Source organism: Nematolebias whitei, chromosome 4 (genome assembly GCF_014905685.2).
Source record: "Nematolebias whitei isolate Nwh7 chromosome 4, NemWhi1, whole genome shotgun sequence".
NCBI lineage: Eukaryota > Metazoa > Chordata > Actinopteri > Cyprinodontiformes > Rivulidae > Nematolebias > Nematolebias whitei.
Window position 1 is genome coordinate 24111936 of NC_056501.1, and position 19424 is coordinate 24131359.

The 19424-nt window shown below is 39.8% G+C and overlaps 1 protein-coding gene across 1 annotated transcript in view; it reads right to left on the reverse strand.

Annotated features, from left to right (window-relative positions):
• gabrb2a (gamma-aminobutyric acid type A receptor subunit beta2a) overlaps window positions 1-18085 on the reverse strand; it is a 50383-nt gene extending 32298 nt beyond the window's left edge. The window contains exons 1-4 of the mRNA XM_037675335.1: window positions 17831-18085; window positions 17627-17727; window positions 17165-17232; window positions 28-248 (exon numbers count right to left, since the gene is read on the reverse strand). Coding sequence (XP_037531263.1) covers window positions 28-248; window positions 17165-17232; window positions 17627-17727; window positions 17831-17955 — 515 coding nt within the window. The 5' untranslated portion in view covers window positions 17956-18085. The remainder of the gene's footprint in view (window positions 1-27; window positions 249-17164; window positions 17233-17626; window positions 17728-17830) is intronic.
• Window positions 18086-19424: the final 1339 nt, after the last annotated feature.

The following is a 19424-nucleotide window of genomic DNA, read 5'->3' on the forward strand; positions in this document are numbered from 1 at the left end:
TTATCTGACAGGTTGTATTTTGCTCACCGGAGTCCGTAGAGCACCGTCCCATCAGGGTGGAGCCGGATCATGCGGTTCTTGACGGTGACGCCGTGAACGAAGGACTTCTTGTCATTCAGGAAGTACGTGTCAGGGACCCACAGCTGGTCGGCCACTCGGTTATCCAGAGTCAGGTTGTAGGCGATCTCAGAGTAGGAGAGGCGCTTGTCCCGCCACGCTTGTTGGAAGTACATAGTCAAGGTGTAGTCCTGGGGAGCAGAGAGACGGGGTTTTACTTTTGTTAGAGCAGCCCTTTAAAATCAACTTACAGTATACTGAGAAGAAATGCTGGCGGTCACTGAAACACAGTTCAATTACTTTTTGGAAGCAGTACATTAAAGATAAAAATATTGAAAACAGTGGTGATTTTTAAGATTTTGGCAAAACAAGTGAGAAAATCCAGCTCAATTTAAGCATAAACACCATTCAAACTTTAAACTGCTCACTAAAAGTTGAAATGTGCATGGTTGAAGTAGCTTTTTTTAAACAGTATTTTTATTGCACCCCACCCTTCTCACACCAGATCAGTCACACATATATAATTAGTTTATAGGAGGCATTGACATGTTCGTAATAAATGACATAAGAGTCTGCCAGGTGTCCCAGAATCTTCCTGCAGAAGCCTTCAGGGTGTATCTGATTTTTTCCCAATGGATATGATATATCACCTCCCTTAACCAATGTACATATGCTGGGGGGTGTGGGTCCTTCCAGTTGTATAGAATGAGCCTCCTGGCCAGAAGAGAGCCAAAGGCGATCACATCCTTCTTGTTCTTGCTGAAGGACGTATCCACAGGGACCACCCTTAACAGTGAGATGAACGGTGATGGGTGTACAGTTTTCCCACATATCCCAGAGAATGTGTCAAAAATAGATTGCCAAAAGGTCCACAGTTTGGGACAGGTTCAGAATGTATGTAGGAGTGTAGCAGGAGTGTAGCTAGAGTGTAGCTGGAGTGTAGCTGGAGTGTAGCTGGAGTGTAGCTGGAGCTTGCTTACGATTACATGCGGGGTACAGGTTGGCTTTGATCTTGGACGGTTTGTCTTTGGACCAGTGCAGCCTGTGCTTGAATTGAACTGAACTCTATTTAATTAATATCTATGGATTTTTTTTTTTTTCATTCTTTGGTTGCTCCTGTGGTACATCCAAATGATGATTCATCACTGGTACAAATACATTGGTATTAGTTTATAAGTAATAGTTTTAATGTCACTTAATAAGTTTTCCTTTATAACATAAATAATATGGGATTTATGATAGCTAACTTTACATAGATAGTCCTGTTTAATTCATTTTGTGGAGGAGCAGAACATTTGTGATCCTCACCCTCCCAGCCATTTATATAGTGGCAACTTCCTGCTCACATTATACAGTCTGGAGAAAAGACACGAGTGTCGCTGTGGTTCCTATTCTTGCATACTACCTCTATTTTACAGATATTGTTTTTGTTATCAATGCCACCGCCCCAGTCGGAGCCTGTAACACTCCCTTCCTCAAGGGTCGCCACAGCAAACTAACTCACATGAAGACTTGCCGATTGTTTTTACACTGGATGCTTTTCCTGACACAACCACAGACCACCGAGCTACCACAGCCCTCTGTGTGGAGCAGAGAGCTGCTATCTAGGGTGCCTGGGGGAGCAGATGATGGGCGTTAAGGGCCTTGCTCAAGGGTCCAGAGTGGGGCCAAAGAGGGTGGAGGTAGGTGTGGGTGTTTCATTTTTCCCACCCATATTTTATATTGGTCCGGGGAGTCAAACCAGCAACCTTCTGTAACCTTGTCTTCTCTAACCTCTGCACCACCACTCCCCACATGAATATCTATGGATATGCAATAACTGATTTCTGAGTCAACCTCATCCAAGATGGCCGCCACAGCCAACTGATATTAAAGATAACAAAATGGCTACAACGCAGATGATTTTACATAAATTGATCTAAAGTTTGGTGTGGTAGTGGCTGAGACTGATCCTTAACATATGTTCTGAGCATCAATAAATCACAAAAGATCTTTGTTTAAAATGTTACCATTAACCACTTGAAGTCAACTCAGTCTGTTAGCAAAATATTGCATGAACCATTGCGCAGGTTTTAATGAAACGTTCAGGAAATATTCAGTAGATGGGCACCTACAACTGATTACTCTGGAAGCAACTCAATTCAAGATGGCCACCACAGCTGGCTGACCTTAGAAAACACATGCATGGCTGTAACAGACAAATGTACAAATGTTTTGCCTAGACTTGGCATGGTAGTAGCTGAGAGTCATTCACAACACGTATTTCACGTTCTATTCATTGCACAAAATGTTTACTTCAAACTTAAACTTTTAATAGTCAACCCTGTTTGTCTGTTAGCAAAATATATCTTGAGCCACTAAATGGACATTAATGAAACTTTCAAAAAGTAATTATTGAATATACATTTACAGATGGTTAACTTTTTGAGTCAATCCAATACAAGATGGCCACCACAGTGAATCAGCCTTAGCCAAGACAAAAATGGCTACAAATCAGTCAGTTTTACAGATATTGAGCTAAGATCCGTTGTGGTAGTAGCTGAGAGTCATTGCTAGCACATCCTCTGAGTGTGGTATTTTATGACATCACATGAAACTGTGCATTCTCAATATACAATTGTCTCATTGCACATCTCTGATGTGAAACATGGTGGGTGAGAAGCGACCCATCAAAGAGTTACAGCTTAATTTAAAAAAATATTTCTGGGCTTTGAAAATGAAAAATAATGATATACATTGAATTTGATTCTTTAAAAACTTCTTCAGAAAGTTTGTAGTTTTCTCTCAAATCTGGCAACAATCCTTGAATATTGTGAGTCTCTATAACTTTCTCATCTGGCAGACGGTCTCATGCTCAATACTTCAGCTTCCACTTGAGTGAATAAAGTCACTTTATCTTAAAAAAAAAATGAATTCCTTCTTGGAAATGCAAACAGCTGAGGCTCTCTGCCTCTGCTGTCTGGTTTTACGTAATAAACATTCCAGCTACCAAGATTCAAGACAGTTTCCCAGATTCCACCTCAGACAAGGAAAAGGCCGTTTTTGTACTGTACAGTTTGTTTTTACACGTGCTCAGAGGTGTTGTGCTGAACGGTACCTCCTCCTCCTTCTGCTCTCTCTTCTCTGCTTCTCACTATTAAAAAAAGACCTAACACCCACACAGCCACAGTAAAAACACAGCTCCTCAGTCGGATCTGCTTGGTTACAGCTTTTTGTGGGTGCAATCGCCAAGTGGGGAAACAAATTCAAAAATACAGCTCGTGAGACAAGCCCCTAAAGCTTTTTACTCCGTCATCATTACCCATCACAGCATATTTTATGTTTCCAAGCCTTTTTTAAATGTATTTCCATCCCAACATGCCGGTGTGACACTGCAAAGCAACCACCACGTTCAGTCAACTTTTAGCATTGATTGATCAGCGTGCACAGGCAAAATATGTATAAAGAGCATCTCAAAATATATGAGCCATGTCCTTTATGTCAGGAATGTAAAGTGAAGCCAGGACAGCTGCATCCTGTTTGGAGGAGAGTTACTGGCTGCCTCTCCATCTCATAATCAGCTCAAATGATCTAACATCTCCACCACCTTTCGTTATCCAGGATCTGCTGCCTGCACACTGAGGCAATTCAAAACCACCCACAGCACCATTTTCTTATGGTGATGAAATACTCACTGAGACAATTAAAGAAAGAGCAGAAAATATTAACTAGAGAAATTGCATTTCCCGCAAAAATGCAGTGTCAATGTATATTTTTGAAGAACTTGCTGAAAATCAGCTGAAATTAGCTAAAAATATGCTGAATTGTAAACTGAAATGGAAGGACAAGCCTAGGGTAGCAGAAGAAAGTATAAAGAACTCATATTTGCTGAACGTGGTTTAAATAATTAGCACAAAAATTAGTAAATTAGCTTAAAAAAGCTGAAATCAGGGGAAAAAAATAGCTGAAAAGTAGTTGAAAAGGCAGGAAGAAGCTTAAATTACCAGACAAAAGTGGAGAGAGCACAGCTGTGCCCAATTAGGCTGAAAGAAGCAGAAATGAGCACAAAAAGTGGAATTTATCTGAAAAAAAAATTAAACCAGCAACAAAACAGCTGAAGAGTAGCTAAAAAGGCAGAAAAAAAGCTTAAATTTAAAGGAAGGATATGGAGGGAGCACATTTTTGCTAAATTTGGCTTTAAAACGTTGAAATGAGTGCCAAAAATGGGAAATTAGATAAAAATGTTAACATTAGCATAAAACAGCTAAATAGTAGCTGAAATAGCAGAAAAAGCTGAAACTTGCAGAAATAGGCTGAAAGGAACTTAACAAGCTGAAATTAGCAGAAATGAGTTAGAAGAAGCACAAAATTTTTGTAGTTAGCATAAATAATATGAAAGGAGCACAAAACAGCTGAAAGAAGAGCTGAAATTAGCTGAAAAAAGCTTAAATTTACACAAGGGAGCTGAAAGAAGCTGATTTTGTAGCTGCTTGTACAGGTCTGGTAGTTAGCTAAATATATGAATTACAGGGCAGAATTGAAAGAAACTCTCAGAATTGAATCACTGAATGTAACTTGGATGTTGCTCGACTCGAGCTGGCTGCTGAGTCTGATGAACCTGAGAAAACACAAAAATAGCTACCGCCGTCATTTTATTATTTTTTTTTACAGATGATTTGCTAGAATTTGGTGTGGTAGCTGGAAGTCATCCCTATCACATACTACAAAATCTAACTGATCGTCATCATCAAACTTTATGTAGAAAGCACTTTCTATACAACATAGCGATACATAAGAAAAAAGAATAAAAACTTTACAAACTGGTAAATGATAAAATAATCAAAGGCCTGGAGTTTCTTGAAGGCATATTTAATGTCCGCCACCTTTCTGTTCAGAGTTTATCTTATTTTGAATAAACGTCAAGGTTATAGCCATTTTTGTCAAACCTTGAAAATAACATTATATTATTATCATTATTAATATTATTGTATCAGAGCAATAACTCTCAGCTACCACCAACACAAACCCTATCCTAGCCCTGTGTTGTATGGAAAGTATAAATAAAGTTTGATGGTTGGTAACAATCAGTGAGTGCTCGGAGTATGTGAAGGGGATGACTTCCAGCTACTACCACAGCAAATTTGAGCTCAATATCTAAAACAAAAATCAAACAAATCAGGCAGAAGCTTTGTTTGATGCAAGCCAGCGGGCAACAAGCATTCCTTTCTGGGTTAACGATTTGAACCCCGTCTAAAGGAGGAGAAGCACAGAAGTTACTGACATGACTGAAGCATTTTACTGAGCTGTGGCAGCATTAAAACGAGGCTGCTACATGAAATAATTCATCTTTTATTGTTTTTATCTGCCTGTTTCTCACGTAGATATCGCAGATTTGTCCCTGTGAAAAAGGTTTGCTCTGAAATGCACCTTAAATCCTTTTACCTGCATTTTTAGTTGTTGTTTTTTTTGTGAGCAGTGCCTCCTTGTGTCAATTTACCTGTAAGTTGGCAGCATAATTACGGCCTCACAGATGGCGCTGATTACTTTCAATTAGACTTCACTTGAACTCAGTGGTGGCCCATCCATAGGGGCAGGTGGGGCTCAGCCACACTTAAAATAACCATTCGCCTCACAAAGTAGTTCCTCCTAATAAACAACATAAATGACTCATTTACTGAGCTTGCTGTGTATTCAACTATTTTGACAATTTTAGGTGGAGTTTTAAATGGCTTGGCTTTTAAAATATTTTTGAACTGAATTGAAATTATTTTTAGTGATTCATTCTCAGTTTTTTTTTTATTTTTTTTTACTTATTTACTGTTGTGGGGGCATTGTGGAGACAGCAGCACTGACAAAAAGACAAAAGAAAGAACTGGAAATGAATGCAGAAATGAAGATGTTGAGATTCTTCTCGCATGGATATATATGTTTATGAATTAATAATTAATAATTAGATTAGATTAGAATGAGATCATGAGAGGTACTTTATAGGAGAGGTACTTTATCTCCCATGGGAGATAAAGAGAGGCTGAGATGGTTTGGACATGACCCAGAGGAGGGACAGTGGGTATATTAGTAGAAGGATGTTAGAAATACAGCTGCCAGGAAAAAGACAAAGAGGAGATAAATGGATGCATCATTTGGATCGGAACATGTCGCCAGTGATACAAACTACGGTGGCCCTAAAGTTTAAAGTTTAAACCACAACTACAAATTAAAAAGCACAACAACCTTTGAAAAAACAACATTTGAAGAAACACAATCACATTAAGCAAAACCAGAAGAGTTAGGAAACATGAGACATCGCTGATTGGACGACGGGGCGTTTGAACCTCCCACCTTTCCCTCCTCTTCCGATTTTTGCTTAATGTAATTGCATGGGTTTTTTTTTTATGTGTTTTGTTTTTTTTCAAATGTGTTTTTTTTTTTGTTTGTTTTTTTTTTGTTTTTTTTTGTAGTTTTGGTTTAAAGTTCAGAGCCACCATATCAAACAGCCAGCTTCAATAGAGTCTCATTTGGGGCATCAAAGTTTCCGCCCTGTGCACATTCGGCTGGTTTTAGCTCATTGATACGACCACTAACACTATGCAGGAATAGCTGCAGCAGAACCTTCTGTTTTGCTGAGATATTCTGTTTAAGTCCATTTGGAGCAGACAGAGGGGACCAGAACAGAAAACTGAGGAGGATAGACAAAAAGTGGGACATTTTCACCAGCATGGTAGGATCTTATTTAACCAGTTGAGTGGAGTGTTTGTGTGTGATAGGTCCATGGTTAAAGCATTGGCCTTGTAATCAGAAGATTGTGTTTGGTCCCTGGTTGGAACATTGGTTTGAATCAGTGATATTTTCCAACATCATTTCTTCACTTTTATATTTTATTTATAAAAGTGAAACAACTTTAAGTGCGTGTGTTCAGCAATCCTTCACCTCTCACATGTGTCAGACAGTCGAGTCGTGCTAATGAATTCAGTCATGCACTGAAGCGGTCAGATTATCCTGTTTCAGGTGGGGGTGGGAGGCGTTCGTTTCTCTGATTTATTAGACGGGACTGTTTTTCACGAGACACAACCTCGAGGAAGAAAAAATGCGACAAGTTTGTGCACAAAAACAAACAAGCTAACAAAAACAATAACAGTGAGCAAAATGTTTTTACCACAGAAAATGTAATACTATTATTATTACTATTATTACTATTATATTATTATTATTATTACTATTTCACACAATGTAAAATGTGTGAATGATTCAGAAAATTAATGTCTGCCCCACTAAGACTTTTGCACAGGGGTTGCCGTTGCTTGAGCGTAGAAAAGGACAGAATAGACTCAGAACAGTTAGCTTAATGGTTCTTAGGAAGCTAAACTGCAGTAATTCAGCCTTTTATTTTTTTAAAAAGTGTCTCTTCAACAGTTTTAAAACACTTTAATAAGGGGAATCTTTTACACACAAGACAAAATGCCCTTAAAACGTCTCACAGCGAATGAAAATAGCTCCTGAGTGGTAAAAAAAAAAAAAAAAAGATCTAAACTTAGAAGCTCAATATGTTCCCTCAAGCTCCAGGCTGTGCAGAGTTGTAAAAAAAGAGAAAGCTATAGATAAGTGTGAGCTGGACGGTCCCGTGTTGGACTGCTGGTCTCCACGGCGACCTTCAGCATCCTTGACACAAATGCTGCTCACAAACTCCATTACCGTCACACAGACGGGCCAGGAAACATCGATGAGGGAGACATCTTGTGGAAAGAGCCGACATTTAAAAAAAAGATGGGTATGACAGTGTTGAATACAGAAATGAAGATCAGTTAATGTAATAAATATAAAAAACTATAACATCAATGCTGGAGGCTCGATGACAGTGACTCACTGCAGAAATGCTTTTGAGCAATAAAAAAACAACAGCAACAAGCTCCTATTAAGAACCTGACAGAGTGACTAGGAGTACATTTATGTTTCCCTGTGCAATCTGTCAGAGCGCGCTTGTAAAAGTCCCTCCATTACATCAGCTGTCAGAGCAGCTCCACACAACGTGGCTTGGAAACACATCTGGAGCGTCAGACAGTCAAATACACAGACGTCCACCATACTGTCTTCACATGTGCACGTCCAGATCTCCAGCAGCGGCTCAGAGACTGAGCTTACGTGCACATCTCTAGCCTGATGGTGAGTGTTTGCGCATTCAGTGGCTTTAAAGGACAAACTCAGCATTTTATCCTTCAGAACCCTGGATCTTTGGTTTTGAGATGTTTTGTTATACTGACTTTACTTGATAATTTGCTATAATTAAATTATTGTAAATATCATCATAGCTGGGACAACTAAAAATATAGACCATAATGGCTCATTTATAAATCTGTGAAAGTTTACTCATACTTGTTTTACTTAGTATTTATGTTCCAAGCAGCCAGACTTCCTTAAAAACTTTTTAAATGGTTTTCATGAATATTTGCTCAGGCTTTCTAAAGGTAGGTCAGAATTAATTTTATTACTTTTTTTTTTTTTTTTTTTGGTTTGGTATTTCTTTTCACTCGTTTTTTGTGTCACCTTTGAAACCATGTTGCACAATTTGTGTGTAAAACGGAGTAACGTGGACAAAAGGAGGTTCTTTGCAACTTTTTCTGTTATGTGTCGAAACAACACTGGCTCATCCCTTGAGTTTAGCAGCCTTGTAAGGGCTTGATATTACATTAGTCAGATTTATGAGGTATAACAAACAAACAAACAAAAAGCACATTCCTCTGATGGTCAACCTATGAACTAAAACTGAATAAAGCAAAATTAAAGTCTGAAGAACTAAGCCTACTTTCAAAATTACACAGCACGACTTAAGACTGTTGCACAGTAAACCTGATGTGTGCAGAAAAACGACAAGGTTTCTAATCTACACATAAATCCTGAAAGTAAATTGACCTAGCATTCCAAGAATGCATATTGTCCACCAGTTGATGGATTTGTAGCCGTTTTGGCCAAACCTGAAAATGACACGATGTCTGATCTCACAAAACACTGCAAGTTCCTGCGAGACGTGCTGGCACTCAGATTAAGGCTGTTTATGCAACAACGAGCCAATGAAAACTGATCCCCCCCCCCCCCCCCCATTTCTATTAACACATTTACATGAAAAAGTTTTAATTACAATCTCTGTTTACGCGTCAATGGTGACGTGGAAAAGGTGTAATTCTCTCATCACGCCACTAGTTGGTGCTGTTTTTTTAAACTCTAGAGCCAAGGGTCCTGAAAATAGGAACAGGTTCTTAGTACCTTTACTAATGGAAAAGCCTCGGAACCGGGATGAGTCGGGTCCAGTCGGGCCGTACCGTTACTAATGGAAAAGGGGCATAAGTGTGCATGTGTTTAAAAAAAAAAGTTCTACCTGAAAGCCTACAACGGTCGAGATGGCAGAGAATAAAATATTTCAATGGACAGACGACGAGGTTTAGCTGTTGTTCAGGGTGACTTTGAATTATAAAACCATAAAATTTCAAGAGAACATTGTTGATAGTTTCTTCTTCTGCGGATTGTAGGAAGCTGTTAGGTTTTGTGTCGTACTGTGCATGAGCCAGGAATTCTCTGACAGAAAAGATCTATTATTTCTGTTCATTTTTGAACCGTTGCACTCTGGAACCCGTTCTCAAATTGTGCCATTGTCAGAGAAAACATTTGTTATTTTCATGTAAATGAACAGTACAAACACAACGAAACTCTTCCATTTTCACCAGAAATTGTTTTCATGTAAACAGGGCCCAAGTGTTGAGCATGACTCTCAGCTACTACCACATTAGTTTTTAGCTCTATGTCTGTAAGTTTAATTGGGTTCTAACTATATTTATGTTTGCTAATGTCACCAAGCTGTGGCACCCATCTCAAACTTTGCTGACTCCAAAACAATCAGCTGGAGATGTTACTTTTAGAAAATTTCATCGAAATCCATGTATCTTGAGATATTTTGCTGACAGGTAGACAGCACTGACTAAGGCAAGTAGCAAACATTTTACCCAAAGATATTGTTTGTTAACACACCAGAATACGTGTTGGGCCTCAGTCTCAGATTCAACAACATTTAGCATCTTAAAAATCCCAGCGGCGGGCGAGCCTCTAAACCCGGATGAGACTAGAACAAAGACAGAAACGTGGGAAATAATGTCTTTTCCTGCTGAGGTGTGTGGAGCAGCTTTGAACGTCTGCGTTGGAAATTTTCATGAACATGGATGGGACAAGCTGTCCCACCTTTGGGTTACCCAGTATTTTCATATTAAACTATTGGGTTAAGGGGGAACGAAGTGCGTTCTCAATGAGTTCTACAAAACCCTTTGGCAAGTGACACCACAGACTTTATGACCTCTTTGATGCTCTTTCTAATGGCTCGTATTATTGAGCTTCAGCGGACAAAGTGCCTGAAAGAATCATTAAGAGAGCCATCAACACATTAAAGGCGTCTAATTAAACGGGCGAACTGAGCACTGGTTTGAAGACACGCAGCGTCCTCCTTCCTTCCATCGGCCGTAATTAAAGGAGATTGAGACGATTGTAAACTTGGTGTAACTTTAGTCTGACTGTGTGACGCTACAAGAGTTGCTGCAAAGCAACTATGGTAATAAAAGCAACAAACCTGTTTCATTGTTTTAATTCTCATCATGTGGTTTTATTAGGATTCATTAGATGTAACGAGTTTCAAACAGCTACCGAATGATTTACAGCTCCATAAAAATGATCAGTTTAATGGTTAAAAAAAGAATAACTGCCCTTTTAACACCTGATACATTAAAAGGTAATCATGTAAGTGCCTGTGTCTCTGTGTGTTCATTTGTCTGTCTGTTAGCAAAATATCTCAAGAACCACTGGACCGATTGCAAGAAACCTCACAGAAATTAAGCATATAGGATGAACATCTACAATTGATTATCTTTTGGAGACAGCCTGGTTCAAGATGATTGCTTCAGCTAACCAACCTTAGCAAACACAACAAAGGCTTTAACTCGATCAGCTTTATAAACGTTGAGCTGAAATATGGTGAGGTAGTAGCTGAAAGTGATCCCAACTTATAGTTTGAGCACAAACAGATCACACACTTCCGCTTAAGAAATGCTAGTTTCATTATCTTGAGGTTTTTTTTAGGAAAGCTATAGTATAAATAATTATAAGCATTTAAAGTAAATAAATGAGACCATAACAGATCTAATAATGTGATCGTATAGAGCGTAAATATTTCTGCACATGTGAATCTTTGCAGTTTTGATCAACATTCCTGCAGAAAATGTAACTTTTTCTTAAAACAGCTTTATTTGGCATTTATTTTTGGTGCTATGCTAATTCATAGCAATAAAGATCAATAAAAGTCTGACTATTTCATCTGAACATGCTGTAAATGTACAACAAAACACAGGAAAAAAAAAAACCTAGTAAGCAAATTTAATCTACGTGGTAAAAAATTGTAACAAACTTTCTAGAAAATAAAGGCCCATTTGCATTTCCTCAACTTCCCCAGAGCCGACTCACTAAAACAAAAAATGAATAAATAAATAAAAAAAGGCAGTTGTCATGGCAACGCCGGGTAAAAATAACACAATCTTATTTTCCACGAGCTGAAAATAAAATGGAACAGGATCAGTTTGGACAAACAAGATCAAAATGGTTGCAAATTCACAGAATCTGCATCCTTCACACGGTTTTTGCTCCGTAACGGTTTCCTCCCTCTGGTCATCATCGGCTGCTGCTGCTATCGGACAGCCAGACAACCCCCTCACTCCACCCCCCAACCCCCTTTACTCATGGAGAGAAACCAGCTCTCGTCAGGATAATGATCTTAATAAAACAATCGCTCACGCCCCACTAATTCCTCTGTCCCAGAAGCAGCCGCAGCTGCTTTGTTTAAATCTTATAATTCACAGCTAGCTAATTAACATGCAGAAAGCAGCATTAACGAACAGACAGCGCCTTCTTAACAACCGCCAACTTCAGGTATTTTACATGTAATTAACGAGCGGGAGGACAAAGAGACAAGAAGTGAAAAATATTCATCTGGCTTCCTCCTCGTCGCTGCCTCGCAGTGCACACTGCAACCATGCAGGAATCATTATGCAGCACTGATGCATTCCTAAGATAACCAACTGCACTTGGATTTAATCAGCTGCAAAAACACTCCCTAATGCATCATAACTGGTCTCGTTCGTAGGTGTCAGACGGGCAGGGACCAGCAGTGGAGCGAGGGGTCTCGGACATCATATAATATCTGTTCCCTGCTTTTCACCAACCCAAGTGAGTCAGCATGACCCAACGTGTGGTCACACCTCGGACTCGGAGGACACTTGCCTCTCAGAATAGCACATTTGTAATGTCATGGCAGGCGAGGCATGCTGCGGCGGTGCTGAGTGACCTGTACGCTTTTATTGCCCGACAACATGGCTGACCTTTTGAAGCCTCAGCAGGCCACAGTGTTGTGGAGCGCTTAAGAGCGTGTACCAGAAAAGAGCCTCCAAAAGAAAGTGAGGCGACGCAGATGATGTCCTTCCTGTCAGCAGAGAATATTAAAAGAATAGAAAACCTCACAATCACTTCAGTCAATCGTCAATCGTAGAGTTCGTTATTCACCACGAGGGTTTCTGCTTTAATTAGAGGAGCGAGCAGCTGTCTGCAGCTCAGTCCTGCTTAGCACACACACACGTTGCACACACTCTTTTCAAATCCAGCCATATCCTTTCCATTTCATACAGCAAAGTCCTCCATTTTCTTTCCGGTTTTTAAACCATGCTCATTTCAAACCGGGACAACAAAACAAAACATACAAGGATGTTTTAATCAACAACAAGAACAAAAAGTCTAATTTTGATCAGACTAAACAAACAAAAAAAAAACAGGCTGCATTTTCACTCAAACATGTTGTTTCTTTTCAAGTTTTCTCTTTTCACTTCTTTCTAGAATCAGCATTTTCCAACAAACCTTCATGACAAAACTGGAAAACTCAAAATTATTATTTTTCTCATTTGATGGGATTATTTTTTGACACAATGACAAATAAATGACTTGTTACAGCTATAATCTGCATCTCACTGGGCTGCAAATGTTGGCACTAGTTGACGAACTTCAGTAAGGAGTTGGGGGGTGGGTGTCTAAGTTTCTTTACATTAGTCCCAGAGGCTCACTGGCTTGTCAGTTGTTTTTCGTCCAAGTATTCATTTTTCTGATACGTTCGGCTGTAATTAGCTTCATGCTTAAAAGAACGGTCATGAGGCTCCATGATTTTGTGTGTGGCCAGAGGCAGGACCTAAAGCCCCACATCCCTGGTGACTGGTCCCAAAACAAACATCTGCTCTTATGAACTGATGGTCCCGCTGGTTTCAATCCCAAACACATGAGAAGAGGACCTAGTCTAGAATGATCATCCTTATCTGTGGATGTAAGATCATAATCATCTGACCTTAAAGAAAAAATGTGAAGGTTGTAGCCTTATCATATCATGTGTATCATGTATGTCACTACCTTACCATCATAATTCAATTACAGGTAATCTCAATGTTACTCACTACCTGTGCAATAAACTATCACACTACCTGTATTTCATGTTAGTACAATATATATAATTTAAGTTTATATTACCGCCTGTGAAATACTTACATGAATTCATCCTACTTGCACCGTTATATTCTACCATGTTGTTTACTATTCTTTTCTTTTGGACCTTGTAAATATTATATTTCTTTTTCACTTTCTGGTACTTTATTTTGTACCCTTATTGCATGCTTTGGTATTTCTTGCTTGTTTGTTTTTTTGTTTATAGCGAGTCGAATCGGTTCTTCTCATCCTGAACATTTCATTGCACTGCTGACCTTGAATTAACCTGCATATGACAAATAACATATCATAACATATCAAGAGGCACATCTGCACCCAAATGAACACGGTCCGCCTCACATTTACTCCCATTAATATTCAGTTTGTTCCTTCTGGGCTACTGTAGTAACACAGCAATGCAACCTGGCAGAAGGTTACGTCAAGGAGGGTAAAAAGTGTTGTTGGTTTGGAACAGAAATACAATAAATTCAATTTATATGGGATTCCAAATGAACAAAAAGCCCAATATAAAAGGTTGCATTTCCACCCACTGATTCCTCTAAATGTTACATGGAGCTTAGAAGATGATAGAAGAGATGGTGACAAGTGATCCAGAGACCTTCACCTGTCTTCTATCCCCTCCTCTTCACTTGCTGTGTCAGTTTCATCCTCTGTCCACCCCCACCCCCCTCCCCCGGCTCCTTAATCTTAAGGCAGCTGCCCCATGATGACAAGGTCACAGGTCACAGACTGCAGTCTCATCATCACGGTCGCATTATTGATCTCCCTGGGATCGATCTCTCTGTGTAGCTGCTTATTTCTGTTCCAGCGATGAAAGGAAGGAGGAGGAGGAGATTCTATAACCGGTTATGTAATTTGCAGGGATTTTTCACAAGGTAACACCATGTGGAGCTAAAGTCCTCGAGGAGTTTGAGGTTCGTTGCTTCAGTATTTCAGCGTTCCCTTTCTGTCTAAATCTGTCGTATCAGAGCGACGCATGTGCGGATCCGGCAGGAAGAGCTTTTTCTGAGAAACGAGAGGGGATGAAGGCTCCTGCGTAGCCAACGGGAAGCTGTGTGACGTCAGTAGCCATTCTCTGTTTGTGCCCACTTTTGTGTTACGTTACAGACACTCGCGGTTGGATGAAGCTGTGTATCCCCCCCTCCCCTTTTCCAGATGAATGCCTTGCCTAGATGCCTAGTTCTTGAGTGAGATAACCCTTTGGAGGAAGGCAGAGGTGGATTACATGGCTGCTGAGCCCAGAGTCACAGTCAGGGATCCAGTTAAAGAGGTGGGAAGGAAGGAGAATAAAAGAAACAAGAGAGGAGCTCTGTCTCCACTCTTCCTGTGTGGACACCCCCCCACCCCCCACCCCCACCCACTGAGGCTAATTGTTGGAGTTTCTCTTCATGTGGGAAACTCAAACCATTCTCTGCTTCTGATTACCCAAATAAACTCACATGAAATGTTTTTTATGTGTCAGGGGTCTGCACACTGCAGCTCTGGGGCCACATGTGACTCTTTGGTCCCTCTGCAGCGGCTCTTTCAGGCTTTGACCAAAACTAAAATAAAGCTGAATTTTATTTAAATTATTACCAACAATAAAAATGGCTACATTCAGCAGACTTCCTGTCATTTTCAAACATGTGAAGAATAGTACAAATATACGACATAAAACATGTGGACTGCGTCATGCTAGTAGTTTGTTAGCCACTTTATTAAGTCGACTTCCTGTCTCTCAGCGTCATTCTCTCAAAACCACCAGAAAGTTTTGGAATATCTTTAAGACAAGTTGCTGAGAAGGAATATTTGATGACTCAAAGAATAAAACACAAAAAACAAAGTCCAAGTACACAAAAGTATTTATTTTTCTTTATGTAACTGGATATCCATCAAACTGGCCTAACTTTATACTGTCTTTAACTTTATTCTATAAGTAGGACATTTAAATCGTCAACAATTAAGAGAACTCACATTGGTCTGCAGAGTTCAGTGTTTAAATTTTTATAAAATTGTTAAAAAATTACATATTTTTTTCTCTTTACATTAATCTGATCTTTTCTTTTGTATTAAAATGTAAAATCATCAATAAATGTTAATACTAGTTAGACATTTTTCGTTTTATAATATCACCCCCACTGGTTGGAAAAGCCATCTCCAACAAACTTGTAGTGGCCCATGAGCCACCAGTTGACAAGTTGTAGCAGGTTTTGCAGCTCTGGACATCATAATTAAGCAAAGTGGCAGAAATAGCTCTTTTTATCACAAAGGGTTGCAGACCCTGGTTTAGCTGCTGCAGCTGACTGAGTGCAGCCAGTTTTGTAAGGTGAATATCTATCAGCAGCTACAGGTATTTTACTGTAAATTATACAATTTTTACCGCACTGACATATGTTGTTCTGGTGTTTATGGTGAAAATCGAGCCACAGCAGTTGCCAGTAAATTACTGTAAATTTGAAGTTTCGAAACAACATAAAAAAAACTTCTTAGCTGTGAAACGTATAATTTCCAAAATTATACATTCAATGCTGTTACACATTGTCCTCGTATTATTATTTTTAATGAAAAATGCTGAAATTCTAGTGGGCAGCACGGTGGTGCAGAGCTGCTGCCTCTCAGCGAGCAGGTCTCCGGTTCAAATCCCGGTCCAGAGGCCTTTCTGGGTGGAGTTTGCATGTTCTCTCTGTGCACGCATGGGTTTTCTCTGGGTTCTCAGACACGCTGCAAACACCATCAACAGAAGGCCAGTTTGGATCAATTCCTGCCGTTTGTATGCTCTTATTTACGTTTTTGAGACAGAGAAACTATTCATGATTCACCTCCATCCTGACCCTGAGTGTCCCTGCAGCCACTTTGAAGATCTGTCACATGCATCCATAGATGGTGCTCTTGTACTGGACTCATGAGGAGCATGAGGAGCGAAACGTCTTCTGTTACAAATAAAGTCCAGTTGTTTTTGTACTGAACGTTTTTTTAATTTATCATGTCCGAGAATCTTCACCAGCATCTTGTACTGGACGTTAAACTTTTCCCTAATCTGTCCTCTCCAAGACGCTCACTAATGTGCACCATTACCCCCCAGAGCTGTGTGATTAGACTTTTAAAAATAAATTGCTTACGTCACGCGATTAGCAGGAGGAAGATCGTTTACGTAGACCATGAAGATGATGAAGAAGATGAAGAGCCTTTGAGAGAAAGGGGCCAGTTCGTGTCCGTTTTGGAGAGATTTGAGCACAAGTTTGTTTTGGGCAACAAATATATGACTTGAGCTAGCCTCACACACACATTCTACGTATTACACACAGAACACACGCGCGCTCGCGCAGCAGCGCTTGGTGCGCGCAGCTGCGAGTGTGCGTCCGAGTGCGCCAGTGAGTGTGTGTTTTGAATTCAAATGTTGCAGCAGCAACATGCACCAGAGCTGCAAATGCGGATTCTGAGCACGGCGATGTGTTTGGAGGGTGGAGATAAGTGTCCCGCATCAGATGCACAAGCCGTGCCGAGCCGAGCCAAAAAACAAAAACAAACACGAATGTATCAAATAAAAATTAAACGTCCAACGTGAAGCTGGTAACGATCCACCTACCATGTTGACTTCAGACACCATGTCTATGCTGGAGATGTCTATATTCATTCCCACCTTCACGGGAGCACCTGCCGAGGAGAGGAGAGACATGAATAATTCTGCCATCATGTAAATTTAACAGATCCGTGAAGCCAGCCCCTCCAGGAGACTGGTGCAGCATCAGCACCACCATCATCATCCTGAACAAAATCAAGACGTTTGACACCCGCCGTCATGTTAAACGCTGTTAATTGCGTTTATTTAGCGGAGTAATCAAACATTGATGAGCGGTATCGATCACGTTAACAGCCTCTCATCAAAGAGGAATCTGCTCATCATTTCTCTCCAGCCCATAATTGGCAATTTGACTCTGAAGGGATGATTAGACGATGGAAATTAAAGCAGATTTTGCGATTCATTAAACATGTAAGGCACGTCAGGAGGGCGTGAAAACATGACATCCTTTTTTTTTTTTTTTTTTACCTCCGAAATCTGGCCTCAACCGAATGTCGTATCCTTTCATCAGCCTGTCCACTGTTTCTTTCACCAGAGGCATATTGCTCGGATCTTTGATATCCTTCACGCTGGAGATGAAAAAGGAGAGACTGGTTAATATATCACAGGATATATAAATAAATATATAACACATGCAATACGCAAAAAGCGCAGAATGCAAATCAGATTTACTTTTGAGTCCAGACTAAAGTCACCATGAGGGAAAAAGTCAAAATCCCAAAGTGGTTTTTCCTGGTCCTCCCCATCGCAACAGTTTTTTCAGGTGGCTTCTGGATGCGGATGAGGAGAGCGCACATCCAACTTACTCCAGACCGTGCAGAGGAGCCAATGAGGCGCGCATGCGCACAAGCGGCCCCCAGATCAAAGCGCGGAGAGAGAGATGATGGTGGATGAGCAGTTTCATTGCAGAGGAAAGCGTTAAAGGGACAAGTAATGACAGCGACGAGCGTAATGAGAAATAAAACAACATTAAGACTTTTTTTTATTGGTGTTTATAATAAAAAGAGTAATTTTGTTTTGTATTTAGAAATCCTAAATTAGCATAAGAATTCAGAAATAACACATATTTGCTTAAATAGGTTTTAATTAAGCAGAAATTAACACAAAAATGAGCTAAAAACCTAAAATGAGTAAAAAACAGTAGCTAAAAATGTAGAAAGACATTTAAATTACAAGAAGGAAGTGGAGAGAGCACGTTTGCTGAATGAGCAAGAAAAAAAGTTGAATTTTTTTTCCTGACAGGAGGGCAGAATCTGGGCAAGGCAAATGGGAGGAACCCGTTTTTGAAACAGGACAGATCAGGAAAAAAACACTGAATTACTGAGTTATTGAATTAAGTAGGCAGAAAAAAATTGAAATTTGTCCAAAAATGTGGAACTAACTGAAAAAAGATAAAATTAACATAAAAAAAAACCTGCTAAAAAAAAAAGTATCTGAAATAGTAGAAAAAGCAGAGAATTGCTGTAATAAGCTGTAAACCAAGGCATAAAAGGCTAAATACCTATTTGAAAAAAGAAAAAAAAACTTGCACCAAAAGTCATATCACCGTTCCGAACGAATTGAACATTTTGAGATATAACATCATAAAAATTGTGGAACAAGAAAAATGTCCAAAAATGTACAGAAGAAAAATTGATTACAATGAAGCAATGCTCCTAGGAGCATTCAGGCACACAAACTCCTCCACCACAATAAAGTGGAGATTCAAGGAGGAGATTATTATTTTTTTTTTTATTTTTTTTTTTTTTAGAATAATGTAAGTGACACATATCCATGGCTTCTGAAGGCTGAGGCTTGGCTTTTGCCGTAGCTGATGCAATGGCTGAAGCTGTAGATAATTAGCTTAGTTCCAAGATCAGACAAGGATTAGGCCAAGCTTAAGCCAGTGGACAGCCACCACTGAGAAAACCTAATAAATAAATACATAAAGTATCCATGGCTCTGGGCTGTCGCTTCATGGCTGAGGCTTGGCTTTGGCCCGAGCAGATGCAATGGCTGAAGCTGTGGATAGTCAGCTTAGTCTCATGCTCAGACGAGGATTAGGCCAAGCTTAGGCCAGAGGACAGCCACCACTGAGACCATACTTAATAAATAAATACATAAAATATCCAAGGCACTGGGCTGTCACTTCAAATGGCTGAGGCTGTGGTTAATCAACTTAGTTCCATGCTCAGACAAGGATTAGTCCAAGCTTAGGCCAGATGACAGTCGTCAATGAGACGATTCTTAATAAATAAATACAGAAAATATCCATATCTCTGGGATG